This window comes from Misgurnus anguillicaudatus, chromosome 10, assembly GCF_027580225.2.
Source record: "Misgurnus anguillicaudatus chromosome 10, ASM2758022v2, whole genome shotgun sequence".
NCBI lineage: Eukaryota > Metazoa > Chordata > Actinopteri > Cypriniformes > Cobitidae > Misgurnus > Misgurnus anguillicaudatus.
In genome coordinates, this window is record NC_073346.2 from 22,338,693 (window position 1) to 22,363,913 (window position 25,221).

Genomic DNA, 25,221 nt, shown 5'->3' on the forward strand with positions numbered 1-25,221 from the left:
TAATTTGGTGTAAATTAAAATATCTCGAAAATGGGGAGTAACTCAGTCTTGCATTTGTATATAAAATACTTCGCAGCCAAAAAAATTACATTACAGGGATTGTAAAATTTTCATAATGTTTCTCAAAAAAGATCATGGCCAAGTTTTAACCACAGCTGTCGTGTTAGCGTGTGTCGCTTTTCCTGCTGTTGCTGGGAGGCGATGATGACGTATCAGAATCGGGCACTTCCGGCTTCGGGTGCTGATGAGATTGGAGAAGTGAACCGGTGATGCTTTGTGTTTTCCTTTAGATTTTAATGCTTTTGTTTAGATTTATAGCCACCGATTTCTGCATTTACGCAAGACAATATAGGAGACAGTCCTGAGTCTGACTGGGTTCGAGATAAACAGACTACGGTATAGTAAAACTGTTAAATTATATAAGCATCAAACAGTCTTTGTTGCGAACAGGATTGATGCATTCATTAATAAAATGTTACTCAACTGGATTATATTTTAGTTGCACTGTCTGTTGTGTGACCTTTGTTATTGTTTAAAATGACAGTAAAACATCTTAAGAAAAAAATAATAGGCATTTAGATTTAAGCCTTTATAATCTCTTCGCTTTTTGTTATTTCACAAAATAAATATTGTTGCATAGTGTGCTTTAAAATAAACGCTTCTGTTTTTTATGATATTATGTGTTCATGAAGTTGCAGTTGTAATATCATCCATTAGATGTGTCAATTAGATTATTGGATCAAGTTAGATGTACAATTTTATTCATTGATTTTAAGCCAAATATGTAGATCTTTACATTCCAACAGAAGATTTGATTCACCATATAGGCTATATGATCCCATGTCTAATTCAGGTCAGTTATGCATTTGATAAAGAAATATTACACCACTGTACAACACACATTAAAGAGGGCCTTAAAATATGACCTTTGTGACCCTATCCAAGGAAACCTGACTTGTTTGGGATTAGATGTGTTGTATTTTAAAGAATAACAACATTCATGCTTGACTGGTAACATTAAACAAAAACTCTCTGTATTACACATAGATTAAATCACATTGAAGATGTCTGACAGAAGTGACCTGAAAGCAGAGCTTGAGCGCAAAAAACAGCGCTTAGCCCAGATTCGAGAGGAAAAGAAGAAAAAGGAGGAAGAGAGAAAAAAGAAAGAAGTAAGTGCTATTTTCCTGCAATGTATTCATCATTATATCTGCAAATAAATTTTTCAATCATTATGTGCTTGAAAGTCAATCGTTGACCTGTGATGCAGTCCGAGATGCTACAGAGAGCAGAGAATGTGTCAGAAGACTCAGATCTAGACAGAAAGAGACGAGAAACAGAAGCTTTGTTGCAGAGTATTGGAATTTCACCAGAACCACCTTTAGGTACCTGATACAAAACTTACACCTGTGTCTGTGCATGCACATGTTTGAGTCACATTCTTCGATTGTGCATGCCACCTGCTTGGATAAAATGATTTTCTTAGGAGTTGTTATCATGCAAAGCAGAACATTTATTTTATTTAGCACCCTTAGAGCTCAATGCTTTATTTGTGCATAACTGGTTGTTGAAAATAAAGAAGGGATTTAATTTAAAAGGGGGTTAATGCTTTATTCAGTTGCGCACTGCATTTATAGCACTAAATGTGATATTGCTGGGTTTTACCAATTTAAAGTACTTAGCATTTTGTTTTGTGTTTATGTGCATTGTTTTTGATTATTTGTGCAAGAATGGCTTGTTTTATCTATAAGGCTTTGCTCGATCTAAATATGTTTCGCTTGAATGTCATCATGAATTCATATTTGCATTTAATTTTTCATCTCCAAAACAAGAGTACAGTTTTATTTTATGAATATAAAAATGTCACATTACAGTTCGTAAACTCCTGATATTTACAGCTTGGCTGGCCTGTTTACTACCATAACTTGGCAAACAAAAACAGATTTTTAAGATGACAAATTGACGATTAATGTTAATGTAACAACTGCTATGTGAGATTGCAATAATATGTTAACTCTAAAGATGAATTTATTAGAATTGAGAATAATTTTATATGTAGCTTATACAGCTTTGAAGAGAACTAAACTTCATTTGACTATTTCTCCTGTTGTTTTTCCTTTTGTATTTTATTTCTTTATAATTTAACCATTTCAATTAATTCTGTTTGTTTTGATTTGCTTGTGTCTGCCACTGCTGATCATCAGTGCAGCCGCTGCAGCTTTTAACATGGGATACCTGTTATTTTCATTATTTAGTCCCAACCCCTATGTCTCCCTCTTCGCTATCAGTGAGTCCGCCCAGTGAAACTGGAAGTCAGGAGTCCATAGATGGAGGGACAGTGGAAAGGTATGACATATGCAAGTGTAATTGTTTATACAATATCTTGATATTTCTTTTATCTATGGATGTATATGGGAGTAAGATTGTGTTTGATATCTGTTCTGGAATTATCTAAAAACGTTGACATGAAGGTGATGACAGACAATGCAATATTTTCTTTTTTGCTTATCGATTTATGTCTTTTTTTGAACAGTTATTATTTTTGCCCATGTGGCATTTCAATTGGTTCTAAGTATGTTTTTCCTTTCCCTACATCTTTTGATGGGGACATCAGATATCGGTAAGGAGAAATGTTAATGTTATCATTGTTGTAAGGACTTGGCATTCGTTGATGAATCACTCATCAGTGTTTGAGGTTATGTTTTTACCATGATTTGGTTTTTACTGTGATTTTATCAAACTAAAAAAAGATGGTTATTGTTGGCTGTTATCTCTCCTAACCATTATGTCATATACTCTTGTGAATTCTATAGGACATTACAATGGGATACTGACCCTTCAGCTCTTCAGCTTCTTGCAGATTCTATGCATGGGTGAGACTGCTTTCTTTACAAGATGATACTGTCCCCACAGTATCTTTAGATTATGTAGTGTTCAAAATTGAAATATGGGAATCAGAAAATTATGTGTATGAAATGCAGTCATTGAAAGAAAGGACCTAAGTAACTCAAAAAAAACAACACACTCAAATTGTCACATCTTTACTTGCTTTCCTAGGTGCAGGATGCAAAGGCTTGGAGCATCAAAAATTGTTCAGATTGACTTCATGCCAAAAGAACTGGTGACATACTCTAAAGAGACACAAACGCCTGTCGCACCTGATCAGTCTGAAGGTAAACGTGAAAAAGATAAACATTTTGTTAAAAATGAAGAGGATAATATAGAATTTTTTATCTATCCATACAAATTAAATTACATATGAATATGACCTTATAAAACACATGCTATTATACTGGCCTCATACACAAAATTACCTGTATTTACCACAGAGGAAGAAGATGAGGAGCTATCAGTGACCAAACCTGAGCCGGTGCCACAACATCCAGAGGAGGAGATCTCTCGGGAGACTGAGAAAGGCAAGAATAATTCAAATGATTTGTTTAAAATCAATTATGTTTTAACAGAAGTGTTACAACGGGACATCACACAGAACTTGTTTGTGTGTCTTAGTTCATCCCAGAGAACTGACCAGTGAGGAGAAAGAGCAGATTACTCATTCAGAAGACTTCCTGTTTTTCTTTGATCGAAGCATCCGTGTAGTAGAGAGAGCCCTGGCTGAGGACACAGACATTTTCTTTGACTACAGTGGGCGTGATATGGAGGACAAAGAAGGGTCAGAACAGAGTCTTAACACAGCTTAACAGTCAAAAAGAATCCCAGTCAAATACAGTACAGCAATAATAATGTTGTCATTCATTATATGACATCGTATCATGATGCAAAATTTTGTTTTGTTATATATTATTAGGGACATGCAAGCTGGATCAAACCTCTCCTTTAATCGACATTTCTATGATGAACATTGGTCCAAACATCGAGTTGTCACATCCCTCGATTGGTCGCCACAGGTACATTACATTGTTCATAACAACATTACTAACAAAAGGTGGAAATTGCAGTATAGACCCAATTAACTGTGTGGCTTTTGATTCATGTCTGTTAGCTTTGATGTCAGAGGAACACCTATCTATATATATATACAGTACTGTGCAAAAGTCTTAGGCCACCATGCTACTATTAGATTTGTTGTTTTTGCAATTGTATAGTGATCATATATAATTATTTCTCAGTCTCTTTATTAAAATACAACCAGAAAATACATGAAATGTTTTTGTAGTATATAAAACAGTATAAAAGTATAAGCTGAAGTGTCAAGTTTTTAGGGTAAACTCCGCTTTCACTTGAGCAATAGCAGGAAACTGCAGGATCTCTTACACCTAAATAAAAATTAAATCCTAATTTCTAATCGAATGACTTCAGGAATTCAGTCTCCTCAAAAAAGCTCAAGATGTGTTTTGTGCCAAGAGAGGTCACACTAAATACTGAATGATACCTAAAGAAGACATTTAGTTCTGAAAATGGTTTTGTTTTTAATTTTGTGTACAGATATGTCCTGTAATTTCTGTTTGTATTTTTATAAAAAGAGTGAAAAATAAATATGGATGATATTAAAACTTTGCTAAAACAACAAAGCTGGTGGTGGTGGCCTAAGACTTTTGCGCAGTACTGGATATTCCAAAAACAAAAACTCACAAATGTGTTGTTCATTTATGTGTTCAAAATGCCCTGTCCAATGTTAATTGTTAAATTAAATTCTTTCGTACTTTTTTAAATGTAGGCATACATAGTCCCTATACACATTAGACAGAGCATAATGACCACCAATCCAGACATTATTTAGTGTTAGGTCCATATGTCAATTGAGGAGGTTAGTTGCAAAAGCCTCTAAACGCCAAAAGCGAGATAATTATATTAACTGAATGCACCCATTAAACGTTCATTAAATACTTTTGCTTCAAATCCCAGCCTCAGGTCATTTATTAATACCGGTTTGTTGGCAGTGCTTATTTATAAGAAAACGTGTCAGACGCACTTACAGGCTTTTGCATCGGAGCTCTTTAATTGTAAAGAATATACTATATGTTCATCACATGTTTGATACAACCACAAAAAGGGAGATAATACCAAGATTATTTATGTTGCTTGTTGTTTTTGCAGTATCCTGAATTGTTAGTGGCCTCATACAACACTAATGAGGATGCACCTCATGAGCCGGATGGAGTTGTGCTCGTCTGGAACATAAAATTTAAAAGGACGACCCCAGAGTACATATTTCATTGTCAGGTTTGAAATCTAGTTGTTTTTATTTAAAAATGCTACATTTTTAGAATATAACATCTTTAAGCAACCTTGTGTACCATGAAAGGCGCTATATAAGTCTTAAGTTATTATTACACAGAATGTGATTAACATACATTTTTAATAAAAAGTCCTGAATAGTTAAAATGTACAGATAGTAAGAACATTGATAAAATCACTTTTGTTGTTGTTCAGCGTGTTGTCTGCATTTTCTGTTTATTGACCTTGAGATACTTGTTGGAGAGCAAGCTGAAGTCATCTTTTCATTAACATGAACCATTAACATAATCACTGTTAATTATGATCAACAGCATGTTATTTGGCTTTTCCTAATAGTCCTCTGTGATGTCAGTGGGCTTTGCTCAGTTTCATCCTAACCTGGTGATAGGAGGGACCTACTCAGGGCAGATAGCACTGTGGGACAATCGAAGCCACAGAAGGACGCCAGTGCAAAGGTCACCACTGTCCGCTAGTGCACATACTGTAAGAACCACACAACAATGATATCAATAATATCATGTTCCTTTAGAAAATAACTCTAGATGACAAAAAAACATTAGGTACAGCTGAAGATGAATTTTATTTCTTACATTTAAATTTCAAGTGTTACTTTTCATATTTCTACAGCATCCCATATACTGTGTGAATGTTGTCGGTACACAAAATGCTAACAACCTGATCACAGTATCCACAGATGGCAAGATGTGTTCCTGGAGTCTGGACATGCTGTCACAGCCTCAGGTGCACCTATAAACCACAAATACATTTAGACAGATTAACTTATTCTTCGACTGATATTAAACAGTTTATCATGTCTGTTGTGAATAACAGGAGAGTATGGAGCTGATCTACAACAAGTCAAAGCCTGTAGCAGTCACCTGTATGGCCTTCCCTGCAGGTGATGTCAATAACTTTGTGGTAGGAAGTGAGGAGGGCACAGTTTACACAGCATCCCGCCATGGAAGGTCAGTTGTTTCAGGAAGAGAACATTTAATAAAGTCTTCATTAAAAACTCCCACGGACACGCCCATGAACATCATACTAATACGTCTAGTGTTGTCCTGCCATACCTTTTCTCTCAATTATTAAACCTTCCCAGTTTGGGTGACATCCGTATTTGAGTTTTCTCAAGGATTGTGTGTCAAAAAAGTTGATGTAAGGGGGAAATAATCTGATCGGTGTATACCCAGGTGGGATCATAACATTTTGGGGCAGTTTCCAAGGCAGGGTTTAGATTATTCCAGGACTAGGCCTTAGTTCGGGGTTCCCACGGGTCCTTGAAAGTTTGTGAATCTAGGGGGAAAAATTCAAGGCCCTGGGAAGTTTTTGAAAATATACATACATAGAAACAGGTCATTGAAAGTGCTTGAATCTATTTTATGCAAGAAGTTATCTGGAAAAAAATTCATATTATTCCCTGTGTAGTGTAGGATAATAATATAAAATGTCTAGCCTTTTACGCACACATGTTAAACTGTTCGCTTTAAATGTTTATATCTTCTGTATGCCAATGTTGATTCATATCCAAATGCCTTTTTGCGTAGTTGTGTTTGGCACATGAAAATCTCTCGGGTTACGTATGTAACTGTTGTTCCCTGAGAAGGGAACGAGACGCTGCGTCTCCCTTGCCATACTTCCTGCGTCCCTGTAACGCCATCTTTGGCAATATTTCAGATAGCGATATACTTCCTGGCTTCCGCGTCACCCTGTCTTTGTTGTAAAGCCTCACCATTGGTTGAATTTGATATAAACATTCAGACGCACTTACCCCTGGAGGCATCCCCAAAGTGTCACCGCAGTGACGCAGCGCAAGTTCCCCCGAAAGGGAACTGTAACAATATATCTTAAAAGGTAGCCGATGTAACCTTGCTCTCACTTGAAATGTGTGCCCCCACATTTAGTACTTGAATTTGAGGGTATTGGACCTGGAAAGTCCTTGAAAAGTCCTTGAATTTGAAGTTAACCAAGGTGTGGGAATCCTGTTAGTAAAATAAGGACATTTAAGTAGTTTTTACAAACAAACTTTACAAAAAACAATACTTGTGCCATATTGAGATAAAACAATAGGACTATTTATATATGTTAAGGGGTGCCAGTGCAAGGTGTTTTGAAATTACGGCAGCTCAAACATGCATTTTAGTCTTATACTAGGATAAGCCCTGTCCGTTAAACCGCTCCTATGAGTGAAATACTCAGTCTAGGGTTTGGTGTAAGATTAAAAAACACTTTAGGCCTTTTCGCGGTATAAACATGAATCTGAATAAAAGCATAAACTAACTTTAGGAGAACAGGAGACCGAAAACAATCATGCAGTACAAAGGTACCTGTTGTAGCCCGCATGATGAACACAGCTGCTATGCCTACCTTAATGTTACATCAGGCTCAGTGTAAAACAATTACACTACATGCGTCACTCAGCCTAGGAGGTGTTGAGAGACAAAAGACACAGAATTGAAGGCAGGGCAAATTTATAGTGCAAAACTAATTAAATCAAGTATATACACATCTACGTCTGTACAGGCACAAAATAGCAATTCACTAATTCCCAGCTCCTGCTTGTTTTGTCTTATGCAGTAAGGCTGGTATTGGTGAAATGTATGATGGGCATCAGGGTCCTGTGACTGGAATCAGCTGCCATAACGCTGTGGGTCCAGTCGACTTCTCCCATCTCTTTGCCACTTCCTCTTTTGACTGGACGGTCAAACTGTGGTCGACCAAAGTAAGAGCTGCTTTGGCTTGTGTCATGCGAGCTTGTGAATGTATTGCAAATGCACACATTTTTATCATTTTATAATACCCTGTTAAAAGTCTATGTATATTACATGTAACTATGCCATTTCTTTTCTTCTCTTCACTTGCATAGCATAACAAGCCCCTCTATTCCTTTGAAGACAACGCAGACTATGTGTATGATGTGATGTGGTCTCCTGTACATCCAGCCGTCTTTGCTACAGTAGATGGCATGGGTCGCCTGGACCTTTGGAACCTCAACAACTACACAGAGGTCAGAAGGACTAGATTAAACATTTGTTATATTTTTAGTTAACATTCATTCTATCTTCTGTGATAAATAATTTGAAAGCCTATCCCATACTGCAAAATTTCATTATGCACTAATATCACACTTGTATGCCCTTCCTTGTTGACACATCCTTTGCAGGTGTGTGCTTGAGTTAAATACAGATGGCAGTTAAATTGTATATTTCACCAACACAATGTTATTATATCAATATTTTCTGTGTGTACCAGGTGCCATCTGCAAGTGTGACAGTGGAGGGGGGATGTGCTCTAAACCGGGTCAGATGGGCATCAGGGGGCAGAGAGGTAGCAGTGGGTGATTCAGAAGGCCGTGTTTGGATCTATGACGTAGGAGAGGTAATAGTACAGAAATAACTTTAACATTTGGATGAATATACAGACAGCTCAAAGCACTGCGCTAGTCAAGGATACATTTCAAATCATTGACCTTTTTCTCGTCTACCTTTGACTGAGGTTGGTTATATGAAATCTCTATTTCAGAAGTTAGCTGCGCCCCATACGGAAGACTGGAGCAAATTTGCCCATACTCTTATGGAGATCCGGGCAAACCGAGATGGAGAGGAGGAACGAATTGTGGAACTGACTGCCTGAGAGCCACACACGCATACCTTAACACATACACGCACTCACGTTTACATTCAGTGAGACAAGTAAAGATTTGCCAGAACAGATGCCAGAAATAAACTGAATCACACATCCACGCTGCTGTGATTGCAGATCTTTTTTGCCTACAAAGTCTATTTATAGCATGGGTGTTAATTAGCAATAACACACAGGTGGAAAAAAGCTTAAGCTAATGTAAATTAAAGGCTTGAAATGATTGTATAAGAATGAGCCTGTGTGATCTTACTGTAACAGCAGAATCGTAACCTCATTTGATATTTTAACTTACTTTAAATTAGTAAATGGACACATTTATATTTGGATACTCCCGGATGGTACAACTCAGAGCGTTGCATTAGCAATAGAGAAGGTCATGGGTTCGAATCCTGGGAACACACATTCTGATATAAAATGTATACCTTCTCTGCCAAATGCATAAATGTAAATGTGTAAATGGATACTCAGTATATGCCATTATGTAAAAAAGTATTACATCACAGCTTATTTATGCTGTCATGAATGTGCATACTACTAAGCATTTTACCTTTTAATTTTGTATGTGTGTATAAATGACACCAACACGGAAATAAGTGCATAATAATGCTACTGTAAAGCGTTGCGTCCTCAATAAAGGTCATCGTGTCTCTCATTTTGTTTTAATCTTCCGTTATTTGTGCAGAATTGCAAATAATCAAAAGTTTAAATATAAATATGATATAATTTCACAATGTTTCAACCATTTTTATCTTTATTTATCATAATGCATATTCCTTGTTATCCACGGTTTTTTCCTCCATCATCAGCAACTTTCATGAACGCACACGGCCGCACGTAGAAGGCGGGATCCTGTTACCATGACAATTACGTCAATATTAGTGTCGGGTAACTAAAGGTCAAACTAAAGACAAGCCAGAGACGGAAGGAAACAGGCTCGGAATGGCGGAGACTAAAGATTTTTTTGCAGCAAAAGCCGGAGGATATCACTGTAATAAACCGTGACTTAATCGCGTGAATGGCGGTGCTTTGTATAAACTGAACAGGATACTCATATGTTACGAGGTACTGGAGCGTCGGAAAGGACAGCCCATGCTAGTTTTGTCTGTAAATTAGAGCAAAGCTGTAGAGCATAGCTACCGTTAGTTAGCCGTGGTTTGTTTCACCGTTTAGAAGCATTATGACTTTTGCTCGCTATCATTTCTGTGTTAGAAACAAACCGAACGACTGAAAGGCTTTTGATTGCTTTTGTTGGGGTTAAAGGCAGTTTCGCCGTGCAATACTGCTATGGCTTGACTGCTTGCTTCCTCTTCACCCAACTTGGTAGCTGGTAGCAGCATAGGCTTATTTGGTTCAAGTTGCTTTTCGTTATTACAACACTTTAAATGTGCTGTTCGGTGATTTTCTTGATCATGAAGTAAGAAACGGGGGTGAACCAACGTTTTGCATTTTTATTTTGCTGGCTCAAACTCCGGTCGCATATGTTATTTGTGGTGATGCTTGTGGACATTGCACTTCCAGTTGTTGTTCTTGAATAACTTGAGTTTTATGGTGAAATTTTACCTTTGTCAAAGTACTCGTGTGTGTGATTGTTTGTATTTAACGTCTTTGATTTGGACAATGACGGTGTTAAAATGTGCAAGGTCTTCATCCTCATTGCGCTCCCTTTGTCATTGACGTGAAGGAGAGGACCTTTAACTTTCAACTCCGCTTTTGCTGTTTTTTCAGTTCTCATATGGACTGTAGGGGGCAGCACACTCGCCACATTTTCCCCAGTTTGGTTTAATCAAATTTATTTGGTATTTATTTATTAGAATGATTATAAGTTATATTTGTTTATTTGTATGCTTAAAAACTGGTTGTTTGTGATTGTAAACATCCCCGACTGGAAGCTGTGCTATACGTTAAAGGCTTTCAGTTGGATGTTTGCTGTCATCGTCCAGTTCTTGCGTCTGTGATCCAGTTGCAACACTTAAACGCTTGTTACAAACAATACCACATCTTATATGTATCTTAATAAATTAATTGTTTTTTAATTATGTTAATGCATTTTTTAAAGAGTTGCCTGGTGTTTTTATCTGGATTTATTAAGATCTCTAAACGTTTTGCTGTAGTAAACTTGGTAATATTCCAGTGTAGTCACTGTAAACATCCTACACTCAGCTGTAATCTGCAAAAAAGGCTGGGGGGAGGGTGTTTGCTGTGACTGACTGGAGAATCTCTGTGATGAAATTATTTTAATGAATGTAATAAAATGATGTTATAAAGGAAACAATGCTGATGATAAAATAAATTGCTTGGTAATGTCTTTTTGTTTCTATTGTACTTAATAAACTACAATTTATTTCTAATCAGAGTAATGTGCGTTATTATTCATGTTTTTATGTCTATTTAAAATAATTGAAAGTATTTCTTAATCCCTTATGAATAGATTTTTTTTGTGTGTTGATACACATGTGAGAGCCTTTAAATGATTTTTACCTAGATCTTAATTAAAATTTAGGTTTAACTAATGTTTATTTTGTGGTTTTAATGTCATATTTATGTCTGAATGTCACATTACTGGTTGCAAGAACACACCATTGACTTTAACCTCTAAAATCACCGGACTCCGTGCAGCAGATGGCGCGCGCTTGCACAAAGGCACGTTTATGCTTGAGGACGAAGATCCATCCGCCATATTTGTTAACGCAGATTCGACAGAAACCTCGCAGTACTAATTCTAGTATAATGAATTCGTTTAGGTTGAGATCTAGATATAAAAACAAAGATCGAAATCATTTTCGCTGTGTTTTTACTGATTATTAATTTAAAAATAATGGATCCCGTGCATGCAGGTGAGTGTGAAGATGATTTTTTTGGTTTGCACTGCTCCAAAGAAACGGCTAGTTCGGATGATCCGATAAGGAATCGAATAAGTTAGGTAAACCTAGCAACGTACACCAGCAACTTCGAGAAGGGTTGATTAAAATGCTAGGGAGAAAGATCTGTTACAGATATCTGGGTTTAACTTTCAGGACGTTTCCGTGAAGGCTAACTCCGTGACCGTTAAGTTACCTTAGAGAAAAACACGAAACTAGCCTTGACTTTATAAAACTCCAGTAGCTATACTGGAAGTATGTTATACTAAATAACTTTATCGTTGCTTTCCATGGGTATGGACGGCATATATTGTGCAACTAAAGTCATAAAAAATCACCAGATTGTTTTCAACAACTGAATCTGCCCCATGCAAACTTTAGTAACGAGATTATCAAATGTATTGTTATATCAAAACAAATACATTAATTTTAATGTACTAAGACACTGCTTTTTTATTAAACTATAAATAGGACAAACTTCTTATTATTTGTGTCATCTCAATGCTGGTGAAAAAATTCTTTATTTTTCAATGCCCAATTTTAAATTTAATATGTATAAAACATAGGTCCTCTTATTTTGAAAGGCGTCCGTGATGTCACGTCACGAAGGTCCCAGTCAATCTCAGAGTACGGGTTGCAAAAAGAAAAAAATCTATTAAAACCCTACCAAGATTTTAAACTTAGTTAAGACACATAATTAACTATTTGGATTAAAAATCCAAATTTTTAAATAAAATAGCTATGTAGACATTTTTTCCAAGTATCCAATACTGTATGTCATCATACTTCTTACATAATATTTATAAGATACTATTTGGTATGATTAAATAAGGAGACTTTTAAGAAGTAAATCACTAGCTTAAGAGAAATAACTTTAATTTGAAATCACTTAAAGTTTATTTTTTCTTATATAAAGCATTTACATTCATAAAAAATTCAAGCCACTTTTTGTATTTACAGAAAATGCTACAGTCTTCATGTGCAAAATATGCAACTTATTCTCACCCAGTAAATCACTCCTGCTGTCTCATGTTACTGAGACCCACACCAGTGAAGGTGGTGACCCTGATACTTTTATTGTAGCACTCAAGCCTTTAACAACTCCGCAACCACAGAACTCAGGTAAGCAACTTTAAACACAAAAAATACAGGTGTAGTGTACCTACACTAGGCCAAACAGGCCACATGGGACATCCAAGATGATTTAAAGGTGCAGTGTGTAAATTTGAGCGCCATCTAGTGGTGAATTGCAATCAACGGCTCAGTCCACTGCTCACCCCTCGCTTTTGAAACACATAGAGAAGCTACGGTAGCCGCCACCGGACAAACATGCCATCGTCGGAGACAACTTAGTACAAACACTTTGTCCTTTAAGGGCTTCTGTAGAAACATGGTGGCACAAAATGGCGACCTTCATGTAAGGGGACCCTCGGTGTATGTAGATAAAAACATCTCATTCTAAGGTAATAAACATATAACGGTTCTTTATGAAAGGTCATTATACACCCCTGATAATAAAGTTTTGTATATGATTGTGTATTTCTGTCAAGAGATCCTTCTAAAAATTACACACTGCACCTTTAACTTTAATTCATAGCTTCTCGATGATCTATACTGTCTTCTTCATTTTAAAGTAATTATCAAAGCATGTTTGTATTTTAGAAGAAATTTTTTATTTAGTTTTTTATCATGCAGATGTTGTAAAAAGAAAACGTGGAAGACCGAAAGGCTCCACAAAGAAAGTCCGACCAGAAGATGTTATCTTGGAGAAATCACCTGATCGGCAGAAGAAAGACTCCACTAACATTCAGTCAGTTAGTGTAGTTGAAGAGCAGTGTGAGGATGGCAGTGATCTGGAGTGTAAGAAATGCAATCGCAAGTTTAGCAACAAACGACAAATTTCCAAACACATTTGCTTTGTTGGACTCAAAGACCCTGCTGAAGAGGACGAGAACAATGGTAAAAAAAATAATTCAGTTAATGTTTCAGCTCTTTTTACAGTCTGAACTGTCATATAAATGTCTCACATTTTAACACATTTTTGTGTTCTTGAAACACAAAGAAAATACTGTAGGCTACTCTATACCATTCTATACTAATTTACCCACCTGTCAACTCTGTTGACTAGGTGATAATTCTGATGGCAATAAAATGGATGATGACGAAGAAGACAAAGAGCGGACACCAAAGAAAGCTCGAGCAATGCGGATGGAAAAGGTGTCAAGCGCAAAGGACCCCGAGTCAGCAAACGCCAGCAAAAACCCTATTATTAGTGTCGTCCTTACCAGCCACGAGGCCATTCCAGGTGAGATATTTATGTCAGGTGCACTAATGGCTGGGTAATCTGTTTAAACTAACTGTAGGTGTTGCTGTAATGCAGGTGCCTCTAAAATAGTTCCTATTGAAGCCACTCCAGCTGAGCCGTCCACCCAGACAGATCCACCTGAGGTTTCCCAGGAGGCATCATTGAAAAGGGGATACCAAGAATATGCTATTCAGCAAGCTGCTTATGAAGTGCCCCTAAAATCCAGGTACCAATTCCAAGTGTTTGACTTTCAGTTTCACTAACTTAAAAAATTGAAGCATTTACAGAATTTGATGAAAGATGTAGTAGGACATGTTACCATAGTGCTACTGCATTATTGTAAGAGGAATAATCCTTCCGTTTGGCCCAAATGGCAGAATCCAAACAGCATGTCGAAGGATTCTTCTGTCTTTTCTGGCATTTACTGACATTATGTAATTTAGGTAGTTTTATCTGACTCCAAAGATAAAATCTCGCTGCTTTTAATACGAATCAGATTAATTATTCATTTTTTAACTTCTTATTTTAGTATTACACATGTTCATTCGGTTTTCAGAGTTGCACATGATCCACGTATAGGCCTTTAATTAATATTAAAGTCAACGCCCCAACATTAAATTATACATTAAAGGTCACGTTCTTCCTGATATCATTTTTTTAAAACCCTAGTTAGTGTGTAATGTTGCTATAATAGCATAAATAATACCTGTAAAATGATAAAGCTCAAAGTTCACTGCCAGGCAATATATTTTCTTCAATAGAATTCCTCTTTAAAAGCCTACAACGAGACTCTTTTAAATAAGGTTATAATCGACTATTTCATTCTACAGGCAAATCCTAGGGTTGTACACAATGTTTTTGGATAATTTTTACACTTAATAAAGCCACATACCATCTATGTAGATATCAGAGAACAATTTAACATTATTTCAATGCATTCTATATATATTGCATGAGCAGTAAAATCTTCTTGTTGCATTTTTAGTCATCTTGAGGAATTATTTAGTACATTGATGATTCCCTATGATATCTTGACACAGGTTAGGACAAACACAGCTTAAAATCTTCACCTGTGAATACTGCAATAAAGTCTTCAAATTCAGACATTCGCTACAGGCCCACCTAAGAATCCACACCAACGAGAAACCTTTCAAGTGCACGCAGTGCGACTACGCCAGCGCCATAAAGGCCAACCTTAGCGTCCATATGCGAAAACACAGCGGGGAGAAATTCAGCTGTGACCTGTGCTCATTCAATTGCCTCAGTAAAGGACACCTCAAAGTGCACGTGGAGCGAGTGCACCAGAAAATCAAGCAACACTGTCGTTTCTGCAAGAAGAAATATTCGGATGTGAAGAACCTCCTCAAACATATCCGTGAGACTCACGACATGACTGATGAGAAAGTAAAGGAGTCTTACGATGAGTACTCGCTCCAGACCAGGGCAGGCAAAAGACAGCTTCTTTACAACTGTGAAATATGCGACCGCAAGTTCAAGAACAAGCTTGAGCGCGATCGTCACATGGTGGTGCACGGCAGCAAAAGACCCTTTGGCTGTGAGCTGTGCGATCACGGATCGACCAAGTTTCAGGCCCTGCAAGCCCATATCCGAAAGCACCCCTTCATCTACGTGTGCGCTATTTGCCAGCAGAAATTTGTCAGCTCGGTGCAACTGAGAGCACATCTCCGAGAGTTACACCCGGAGATGGATGAGTCAACAGCTTTTGCGGACTCCATCAACTCCAGCTTTTGCCTACTTAAACCAGGTGATGATATCCAAAAGGACATGCTGAACCAGGATGAGCTGGAGATCACCGAAGAGCTTTCTCAACTCAATGCCCAGGAGTTGTTAACTACTGAAGGGAGTGTCGTGGGACAAGAGGAACCTGAGTCAGAAAGCTCAGATACTTTACTCATACAGAACCAACAAGAAGGTTTTCCACCTACAGACAGTATTAACCCGGCCAGTGAGACATCTGGAATAACACAAACACAAGAGATACCCTGTGAAGATGTAAATAAACAGACACTCCAAGAAGATGCACTTAAAATAGATTGTCGTGTGGCAGAAGATCAGGATCCTGCAAAGGGAACTATGCCTTCAGAAAGTAGCTTTGTGACCGAAAAAGCACAAATGCAAACTAATCAGTTTATATCAAATGCAGCACCCGTTTCAGTTCTTCAAACTACAAATGTTCAACAAACTACCACTGGTGTTAATGGCGAAGAAGACTTCAGTTCAGAGCAAGAAGAAAAATCGGCATTCAAGCAAATTGTAGAGCAAATGCAAAACAGGCCGCTCAACATGGAAGTGTTCGAAAGGATTCGGAAAGTCTATGGAGATCTTGAATGTGAATACTGCGGTATGAAATTCCCAATGCAACTACTTTATTTTAACTTTATGTACTTTATTCTCTCTATAATCTCTGTATGAACTTCTCTCAACAGGTAAGCTTTTCTGGTATCAGGTGCACTATAACATGCATGTGCGAACACACACAAGGGAACACCTTCATTACTGTTCCCAGTGCAGTTATTCTTCCATCACCAAAAACTGTCTGAAGCGACATGTTATACAGAGACATTCTGACATTTTGCTCAAGTGTCCTTTTGAAGGATGCCAGTACTGTACCCCTGACAAATATAAGCTTCAGGCTCATCTCAAAACACACTCGGAGATTGTGAGTCCTGACAATCTATACTTTTTTTAAACACTGACAGAAATGTGCCTTCTTTATTAAATCATATTTTTCATCCTTAGGTCAAAAAAAGTTTTACGTGCCCAGTATGCCAGGAATCTGTTCCGGAGGATAAAGTTAGATCCCATATCAAAAATAACCATCCAGGTAAGAGGGGCAATGAAGCACACTGCAATGTTACTCAAAAACGACAAATAATTTATGGAGGTGTCCTTGCTGTGTAGATGTGTCGATGAACCACGTGTCAGAAGCGCTGGGAATACGTGTACACGTGAAGGGAGTGATTGGGAAAAGAGCTTCCAAGTGTCCATACTGTGACTGCTTCTTCACAAGGAATGGTTCAGATCTTCAGCAGCACATATGGGCTCATGAAGGTGCGTTTCTTTATTAAACATCTAAATAATTCTGATACCTAAGAGTATTTGAGGATTGCTTACCTATACCTCAGCCGGTAGAGCAATAGCAACACCAAGCTCATGGGTTTAAACTCCAAGGAAAGATGTACATTGATAAACAATTAAAGACACATATTATGCCCATTTTTACAAGATGTAATATAAGTCTCAGGTGTGCCTAGAATGTGTCTGTGAAATTTCAGCTCAAAATACCCCACAAATCATTTGTTATAGCATGTCCAAAGTGCCCCTATTTGTGCCGGAGCAAAAAACGCTGTACCTTTAATTGCAAATAAGCAACTGCCCTCACTTCGTTACAGTGAGCGCTTTTGGTTAAAAATAGATCTGATTTCTGTGAATACAGTCTAAGACAATAGTATCTATAGCCGCATTAGCGCTACAACGTGCTAACAAACACATTTAACAAAGCTTTTGGGTAAAATTAAGTAGAGTCAGTGACCATGGGCGGGGCTTTATCAGTGTGATGTCACATTAACAAGAGAATCAAATTAGCACGTCTAATGAGACTGCTTTGGTTTAATTGGGATTAAAGAGAAGGGGAGGGTGGATTTTTTTTTCATTAAAGGGTTGTAGTGTTTACACACTGCCAACACATGTTTATGTCCAGACACCTTGTTGAAGAGGATTTAGCATGTGGCCTCTTAAACCTGAATCTGCTGTAAGGATCGTGTAAATAAATAATAATTGTGCTCTGTTCATATCTCCAGGATTAAAACCATACAAATGTTCACTGTGTGATTATGCCTCAAGAAGTAAAAGTAACCTCAAGGCTCACATGAACAGACACAGCACTGAGAAAACACATCTCTGTGACCTCTGTGGGAAAAAGTTCAAGTCTAAATGCACTCTGAAAAGCCATAAACTTATGCACACGGCAGATGGTAAGTGACCTAGCAGGGTTGTTGGGCTACTGCTGTATTTGCAGTGAAATAAACAAATATAAAATCTTTCATCTTCAGTTTTACTTTTGGCAGTATGGTTTAAAGTAACCGTACCCTGAACCGTAACCAGCCCATGTTAAAAATTGAACTTTGTGGCACATTATCTCAAATTAGATTGAGATTATGGATGAAAACCAGGCAAAAATATGTATGGAAATGACTAAAAATCTGATTTCTTTTGTGATACACCAAAACTTCAGCAACAATTAATTTTCGTCATTCATGATGTCATTCGTTACATTAATTTGATGGACGTACACTAGAGTTGTCAAATTCTGCTTCATATTCACTTTGTCGATAACAAAACAATGGATGGAAATGTGTCTATTGATAAGCTTTGGCAACTTCTTTAAGAAATCAAAAATACACAGCTAATTAAAATCTATAATGTTGTAGGAAAACAGTTCAAATGCACCGAATGCGACTTCACTGCTGCACAGAGACCACATCTTCTCCGTCACATGGAGCAACATGCCTCATTCAAAGTAGCAACAGAAAATACCCATTTCTATTCTAGTAATGCCTATCATAACATTTATTGTGTCCTGCAAGTAACACCAAGACAAAATGTTTTCACCGTTACAGCCTTTCCGTTGTGCACACTGCCACTATTCATGCAACATATCGGGCTCCCTGAAAAGACACTACAACAAGAAGCACCCCAACATGCAGTACACCAATGCTGGAACAGGGGTGGCCTCTTCGGAGACTGCCATAGAGCAAGGCGAGCTTTCTTTTTTAATCACTAGACTATATCAAAACAGGAGGCTTGATAAATATAATACATGTTAGGTTGAAGATAAGCACAGCTGATGTGTATGTTTGTTGTCAGGTGGAGTGAAATGTCCGGTGTGCAATTACGTCTATGGCACTAAATGGGAAATGAACAGACACCTGAAGAGCAAACACGGTCTCAAAGTTGTGGACTGTGACAGTCTGAGTCTGAATCAGTGGGAGGTGAATGTCTTGATAAATTTAGCCAAATAATTTTAAGCGTTAACCCGAATTTTAACGCTGATGTGTTTATTGTCAATGTGTTTATTCAGGTAGTGGAGTCAGTGGAGGAGCCAGCCATGCAGTATCTTCATATAGCTGAGACTGAGGATCCACAGGGAACAGAGACTGCTGTATCAGCTCTGCAGGACCTACGCTTCAACATGCAGAATGGTCAGAACATACACCTAAAGGAATTAGTTACCTAATATCTGTAAAACTCCTATTTAAACTGAATCCTTGTCTTGTGTGTTCAGCTGTTGTGTCTGGCACAGCAGGAGAGAGATTAGACCCAGCATCTGTCAACATCCTCCAGCAGATCATTGAACTGGGCTCGGAAACCACTGATGCTACGGTGGCATCTGTGGTTGCCATGGCTCCTGGTACAGTTACTGTTGTCGAGCAGGTGAAACTTCCCTTATGTCATTTATTGATACCTTCGTATTTTGCTACACAAGGTTTAACTTCTGCAATTTACAAAATGTTTTAAATATAATAACTGTTTTGGCTCTAAAACTTAACGAAAATTGTATATTATTTGTCTTGGCATTTGAGGTGGCGGAGGAGGATCAGCAGACCAACCATGCCATGATGATCCAGGATGCACTGCAGCAGGCGTCTGTTGGACTTGGAGAAGAGCACCATCTAGTGGTGTCTTCAGATGACATGGAGGGCATCAAAACAGTCACTGTGTATACACAGGGTGAAGATGCTTCCCAGTTTATAGTCTACGTTCAAGAAGCAGTTCAGGAGGCCGTACAATCTGAGGAGACCACCACAGAGTAGTGGGTGTACTGGTAAAATTCATAGGATTATACAAACTGCTTACTCAAATAATTTAAGGTATATATAACAGTCATACTGTACCAATATACAGTATTGTAGGGACCCAACAGGAGCAGTGACTGGATATGGCTTAATATTAACCGCCAAAGGATGGCCCTTATTAAGCATTTTAGTCAACCCACAGCCTTGTAAACAAGACGCAGAAGTTGTAGCCTTAAGATATATTTTAACTGTATAATCGTTTTGTGTGATTTATAAGCATGTATGCTCCTAACAGAGTTACTGTGTCACTCTGCCTATCAACCTTTGTAGTTTTTATATTAAACTCCCATACAGTGTATGGCTATCCATAATAATAAACAGAGTTATTTAATGGCTGTGTTGACTATTATTAAGAAACCTTATATACACTCACCTAAAGGATTATTAGGAACACCTGTTCAATTTCTCAATGCAATTATCTAATCAACCAATCACATGGCAGTTGCTTCAATTTAGGGGTGTGGTCCTGGTCAAGACAATCTCCTGAACTTCAAACTGAATGTCAGAATGGGAAAGAAAGGTGATTTAAGCAATTTTGAACATGGCATGGTTGTTGGTGCCAGACGGGCCGGTCTAAGTATTTCACAGTCTGCTCAGTTACTGGGATTTTCACGTACAACCATTTCTAGGGTTTACAAAGAATGGTGTGAAAAGGGAAAAACATCCAGTATGCAGCAGTCATGTGGGCGAAAATGCCTTGTTGATGCTAGAGGTCAGAGGAGAATGGGCCGACTGATTCAAGCTGATAGAAGAGCAACTTTGACTGAAATAACCAATCGTTACAACCGAGGTATGCAACAAAGCATTTGTGAAGCCACAACACTCCCAACCAGGTACCACTCATCTCCACTACAAATAGGAAAAAGAGGCTACAATTTGCACAAGCTCACCAAAATTGGACAGTTAAAGGCTGGTCTGATGCGTCTCGATTTCTGTTGAGACATTCAGATGGTAGAGTCAGAATTTGGCGTAAACAGAATGAGAACATAGATCCATCAAGCCTTGTTATCACTGTGCAGGCTGCTGCTGGTGGTGTAATGGTGTGGGGGATGTTTTATTTGCACACTTTAGGCCCCTTGGTGCCAACTGGGCATCGTTTAAATGCCACGGCCTACCTGAGCATTGTTTCTGACCGTGTCCATCCCTTTATGACCACCATGTACCCATCCTCTGATAGCTACTTCCAGCAGGATAATGAAACAAAGCTCGAATCATTTCAAATTGGGTTTTTTGAACATGACAATGAGTTCACTGTACTAAAATGGCCCCCCACAGTCATCAGATCTCAACCAAATAGAGCATCTTTGGGATGTGGTGGAACGGGAGCTTCGTGCCCTGGATGTGCATCCCACAAATCTCCATCAACTGCAAGATGCTATCCTATCAATATGGGCCAACATTTCTAAAGAATGCTTTCAGCACCTTGTTGAATCAATGCTATGTAGAATTAAAGCAGGTCTGAAGGCGAAAGGGGGTCAAACACAGTATTAGTTTGGTGTTCCTAATAATCCTTTAGGTGAGTATGTTCTGTCTTTGTGAATGTTATACTAATTCATCAGTGAGTCTCACACTAAAACAGTCTATTAATCCATCATATGTCCGATTTATATGTCATATACACACATACACATGCCCACAATTTATTAAATCCACTAAACAGTGCAAATCACCAAATTATCGATTTATTTTAGTCCCTTCTGTTGTCTTCTGCCATCAGCTGTGAGATCTGGCTATCCAGCAGGCTTTCTTCACTATTGTCCAGTTCCTCTTTTTCCTCTTTCTGAAGACTCCTGGCTAGCAGGTAGTCTTTTGGAGTGATGTCATCATCCTTCATCGATCTGGATTTAAGTTTCTTTTTCTCTACGAGTTTCTGCTTTCTGATGTCCGCCAGTGTATTCAGCTGCTCTTGAGTTAGCCCTCCTGCTTCAGAGATCGGTGTATAAGAGTCTCTCGACCCCTTGTCCCGTTTATAAGCTTCAATCTGTTTGTGGAGTGCCTCGTGATCAACCCCAAACAACACGGGTCTTTTCTTTACCCCAGAGTCCACTGGATGCAGTCTGGCCCTTTGGGAGATTATTACAGAGTTTTAAAATGATTTAAAAAAAAACTAAATACAAGAACTGTATTCTGTTTTGTTAACTCCTGTCTTACCCAACATCATTGATGGATAAATTGTCCATTTCATCTTCACCTGAACCATAATCTGCGATCTTGAGAAGGTTTTCAACCTAATTAAGAACAGTGAAATATCCTTTATATGTAAAAATAATACAATAATTGAATGAACCACTAAAAACTCTATAAAGGGATAACGTGGTCTGTTACCTCCATCATTGCAGCATATTGTTTATCTCTAATAAATACCACAGGAGGAACACTGCCAAGGATTTGGTGCGATATGAGAAGGTATCTGAAACAATACAACAAATGTTGTAATGACGTTCATCTCTTAAAGGGGACAGATCATGAAAACCTGACTTTTTCCATTTTTAACTGCTATAATTGGGTACCCGATGCTTCTATCAACCTATAAAATGTGAAAAGTTCAACCCAGTAACTTAATTTTGGTAAACCATTCTCTGCAAGCATGTGAAAAATAGGTCATTGAAATTTGTCTCCCCTTGTGATGTCAGAAGGGGATAATAGCGCCTTGTAATCTGCACTGTCCAACCACGACACATGTAGCGCAGAGATCAGCTCATTGCATTTTAAAAGACACACACAAAACAGCACATTTTTGCTCACACCTACAAAGTGGCAATTTTATCATGTTATAAAAAAATTATCTATATGGTATTTTGAGCTAAAACTTCACATACTGTATGTAGTCTGGGCACACCAAAGATTTATTTTACATCTAGAAAAAGTCTTGTGAAATGACCCCTTTAATACCAAATATTAGTGTAAATTGAAAGACGTATACCGTATACGAGGAGCACATTTGTCTAAAGCCTGTTGAATTTGACGGTCTTGTTCAGCAGACAAACTTGTCTTCCAGTATATTCGACAAGAAGAGAAATCTGGTGGGAGCGAAACCTTCCATAGACATGGACAGACAGTTAGGAGCAATACTAAGAAGCATAATGCATATATGGGGTATGTGATTATTTAGATGCAAACAATCTTACTTTGGATATTTGTACGTTGTAGGCAGGGATCTCTGAGTTGACTTCATATGAGGTCAGCAAGTCAGTCACTGCTTTGAGCAGAATGTTGTTTAATGTTCTTACACGAACACTATCCTCTTGTTTTTTCTTCTTTGATGGTTTCAGAAAGTCGGGCTGGCCTAGAGGTGTAGACTGAACAGATAAAATGACTGAATGTGTATACATCTTAAGATTGGCGAATTGATTTATAATTTAAATTTCACTAGAAATTATGGTTACTCTATGTGACGAGACAAAAGTAAAATTGTGAGTAATATTGTTTCACTACACATAAAACTATTGTTACACCATGGTTAATTCACATAAGAGCCTAGACAATCATTTTGTAGATAATCAAGGAACAGGCATAATATTACTTATAAAGTAATCGCTGGGGATAAGCGTCTGATAAATACATTAATAATTATGATAATTTCTCAAATATTCAAGGCTTATCGCTTACCTGTATATGAGTGACATACCAATGCTTTTTCCTGTAAAAAACAAACATATATCTTCATTTAGCAACGTTATGACCAGTCCAGAACCAGCTGTTTCGTTAGCAGTGTACAAAACGACTTACTTCTTATTGGCCAGCATCTTCATAAGTTTATTAGCACCAGATAGACAGGCTGAGCTGTGAATACTCCTGTCTTTAAACGTTATAAACCACGAGAGTAATTCGTGTCGGGCTGTTATTTTACAGATCATTTTTGGGATTCTATTTACAGCCAACATATTCACTAAATTAGTTTGTTCTGCACGCGCGTTGACCTGGAGAGTAACTCAATATCGACAGCACTCGTCTGAATGCACTGCTAATGCAGAAGTAGTTGAAAGCAGATTAAACCGATCGGGGTGACTGAGATTCATGCCAGTCCAATTCGCATACTATCTGTGCTCAAAAGTATTTGACATTAACTGTTATTGTATTAAAATAAGTAACGTTAACCATAAAGTAATCAGATGGTCTACTTTCGAAAATGTAAAGTGCATTTCCCCATACACCATGCAACGCAACCATTTACCCACAGTTCATTGCGGAGTTTTGTAATGCGTCATTAAATTAATTAACTTAATTTGGTTAAAGTTAACAATACATAAAAAGCTGAAATGTAAGGAATTTTACTTTGATGTGTTTTACTAAGTTTTACTAAAGGGAATCATCCTTTAGCGAGGTACTCTTTTCATTATATCCATTTTTGTATGAAGAAATATTTAAATTGATAGAATAATAATTTGTGATATAAAACAGTATATTGTTTCCAAACTTTAAAAAATGGCTAAACTGTAAATTTTTAGCATTTTTTCTTCTGTTTTCGGTGGCGGCGTCCGAAAGCTTAGGCAGCTGAGTTACCTCGCTGCCTCATGAAGCAATGGCTGTGTCTCAATCAGCTCCCTTGTTCAGTAGTCAGGGCACTGATCAGGCAGTCGGACATTTTAAGGGCTGTCTCAGGCCCTGTCCCAAATGGGCACTTCAATGACCTTAAATTTCGCGGACTCGCTTAGTCTATGAGTCCATAGGGTGTCCCATTTGTCATTTTTACCCTCCAAAGTGTGCTCATCAGCACCCCCTTTGCACCTTTGATGCAAAGCCTGCACTGCTGCAGACTCCACACACTTTACCAGCCCAGAAGTCCTTGCAAAAGGGCAGATGGATGGAAGAAGTTCACACTGATGGGCAACTTCTCTTCCTATTTCCGGCATAACGCTCGAATCTGTTCCAAAATTCGACTCCGGTGCGCCCTCATGGACTCCCATCAAAGATCCATAAGGTCTGCAATACATGATGTCATCAAAGTGTGGACCGGAGTGTGCCATTTGGGACAGGGCCTCCATCGCAAAATCCTTCCAGAGCACTGAAATGTTTGTTCCCTAAAAATTCCTGCAATGCAAAACCAGTGAGCATTGATGGTCCCTACAGTATGTTCCCTTCCCGGAAATCATGTGACCTTTTCTGAAGCTCTCCAACTGAAAATCGTGCTTAATGGCCCTGTCCCAAATTGCACACTCCGGACTTGTGGACTTCCTCAGAGTCCACTTGGAGACCCTTGACGCAACTCCATGAGGGTGCACCGGAGTCATATTTTGGGACAGACTCAAGCGTCCTGCCGGAAATAGGAAGAGAAGTTGCCCATCAGTGTGAACTCCTCCCATCCTTTGTCTGATTGCTCTTTCGCAAGGACTTCTGGGTAGGT

At 38.1% G+C, this 25,221-nt stretch overlaps 3 protein-coding genes across 8 annotated transcripts; 2 read left to right on the forward strand and 1 right to left on the reverse strand.

The window, feature by feature from the left end:
- The first annotated feature begins 184 nt into the window (after positions 1-184).
- dync1i1b (dynein cytoplasmic 1 intermediate chain 1b) lies at positions 185-9,490 on the forward strand. 5 transcript variants are annotated; one of them, XM_055210027.2, is made up of 17 exons: positions 185-396; positions 1,048-1,172; positions 1,271-1,385; positions 2,205-2,346; positions 2,814-2,873; positions 3,058-3,173; positions 3,330-3,416; positions 3,511-3,673; positions 3,809-3,908; positions 5,059-5,184; positions 5,536-5,682; positions 5,827-5,940; positions 6,031-6,164; positions 7,774-7,918; positions 8,063-8,203; positions 8,449-8,574; positions 8,719-9,490. In XM_055210027.2, the coding sequence occupies exons 2-17, from the start codon at positions 1,065-1,067 to the stop codon at positions 8,827-8,829; spliced, it is 1,935 nt and encodes a 644-aa protein (XP_055066002.1). In that variant the 5' UTR covers positions 185-396; positions 1,048-1,064; the 3' UTR covers positions 8,830-9,490. The 5 variants fall into 5 exon arrangements, with proteins under 5 accessions (XP_055066002.1, XP_055066005.1, XP_055066004.1 ...); XM_055210030.2 differs by having other exon boundaries at positions 188-396; positions 2,289-2,346; XM_055210029.2 differs by having other exon boundaries at positions 189-396; positions 2,256-2,346.
- A 256-nt stretch (positions 9,491-9,746) lies between these two features.
- Positions 9,747-20,208, forward strand: zfat (zinc finger and AT hook domain containing). Of its 2 annotated transcripts, none has more exons than XM_055210034.2 (16): positions 9,747-9,900; positions 12,657-12,818; positions 13,392-13,655; positions 13,825-14,001; positions 14,077-14,227; positions 15,042-16,363; positions 16,449-16,681; positions 16,762-16,846; positions 16,924-17,073; positions 17,823-17,996; positions 18,453-18,541; positions 18,642-18,780; positions 18,889-19,013; positions 19,103-19,223; positions 19,307-19,455; positions 19,605-20,208. In XM_055210034.2, the coding sequence occupies exons 1-16, from the start codon at positions 9,891-9,893 to the stop codon at positions 19,833-19,835; spliced, it is 3,582 nt and encodes a 1,193-aa protein (XP_055066009.2). In that variant the 5' UTR covers positions 9,747-9,890; the 3' UTR covers positions 19,836-20,208. The 2 variants fall into 2 exon arrangements, with proteins under 2 accessions (XP_055066009.2, XP_055066008.2); XM_055210033.2 differs by lacking the exon at positions 9,747-9,900 and adding an exon at positions 11,060-11,672.
- A 1,295-nt stretch (positions 20,209-21,503) lies between these two features.
- rbfa (ribosome binding factor A) lies at positions 21,504-24,046 on the reverse strand. Its single transcript, XM_055210035.2, has 7 exons — positions 23,607-24,046; positions 23,487-23,517; positions 23,006-23,176; positions 22,801-22,913; positions 22,203-22,287; positions 22,029-22,105; positions 21,504-21,940 (listed from the first exon to the last, which is right to left on the reverse strand). The coding sequence occupies exons 1-7, from the start codon at positions 23,759-23,761 to the stop codon at positions 21,565-21,567; spliced, it is 1,008 nt and encodes a 335-aa protein (XP_055066010.2). The 5' UTR covers positions 23,762-24,046; the 3' UTR covers positions 21,504-21,564.
- Positions 24,047-25,221: the final 1,175 nt, after the last annotated feature.

Coding starts and splice junctions, on each gene's coding strand:
- dync1i1b (XM_055210027.2), top strand. CDS start 1,065: ATGTCTGACAGAAGTGACCTGAAAGCAGAGCTTGAGCGCAAAAAACAG. Junction 3,174..3,329: donor CGCACCTGATCAGTCTGAAG/GTAAACGTGAAA, acceptor TATTTACCACAG/AGGAAGAAGATGAGGAGCTA. Junction 3,909..5,058: donor CCCTCGATTGGTCGCCACAG/GTACATTACATT, acceptor TTGTTTTTGCAG/TATCCTGAATTGTTAGTGGC.
- zfat (XM_055210033.2), top strand. Junction 14,228..15,041: donor GAAGTGCCCCTAAAATCCAG/GTACCAATTCCA, acceptor ATCTTGACACAG/GTTAGGACAAACACAGCTTA. Junction 18,542..18,641: donor AGCAACATGCCTCATTCAAA/GTAGCAACAGAA, acceptor TCACCGTTACAG/CCTTTCCGTTGTGCACACTG.
- rbfa (XM_055210035.2), bottom strand. CDS start 23,761: ATGTTGGCTGTAAATAGAATCCCAAAAATGATCTGTAAAATAACAGCC. Junction 23,177..23,486: donor GGTATGTCACTCATATACAG/GTAAGCGATAAG, acceptor TTATCTGTTCAG/TCTACACCTCTAGGCCAGCC. Junction 22,106..22,202: donor AATATGCTGCAATGATGGAG/GTAACAGACCAC, acceptor GTTCTTAATTAG/GTTGAAAACCTTCTCAAGAT.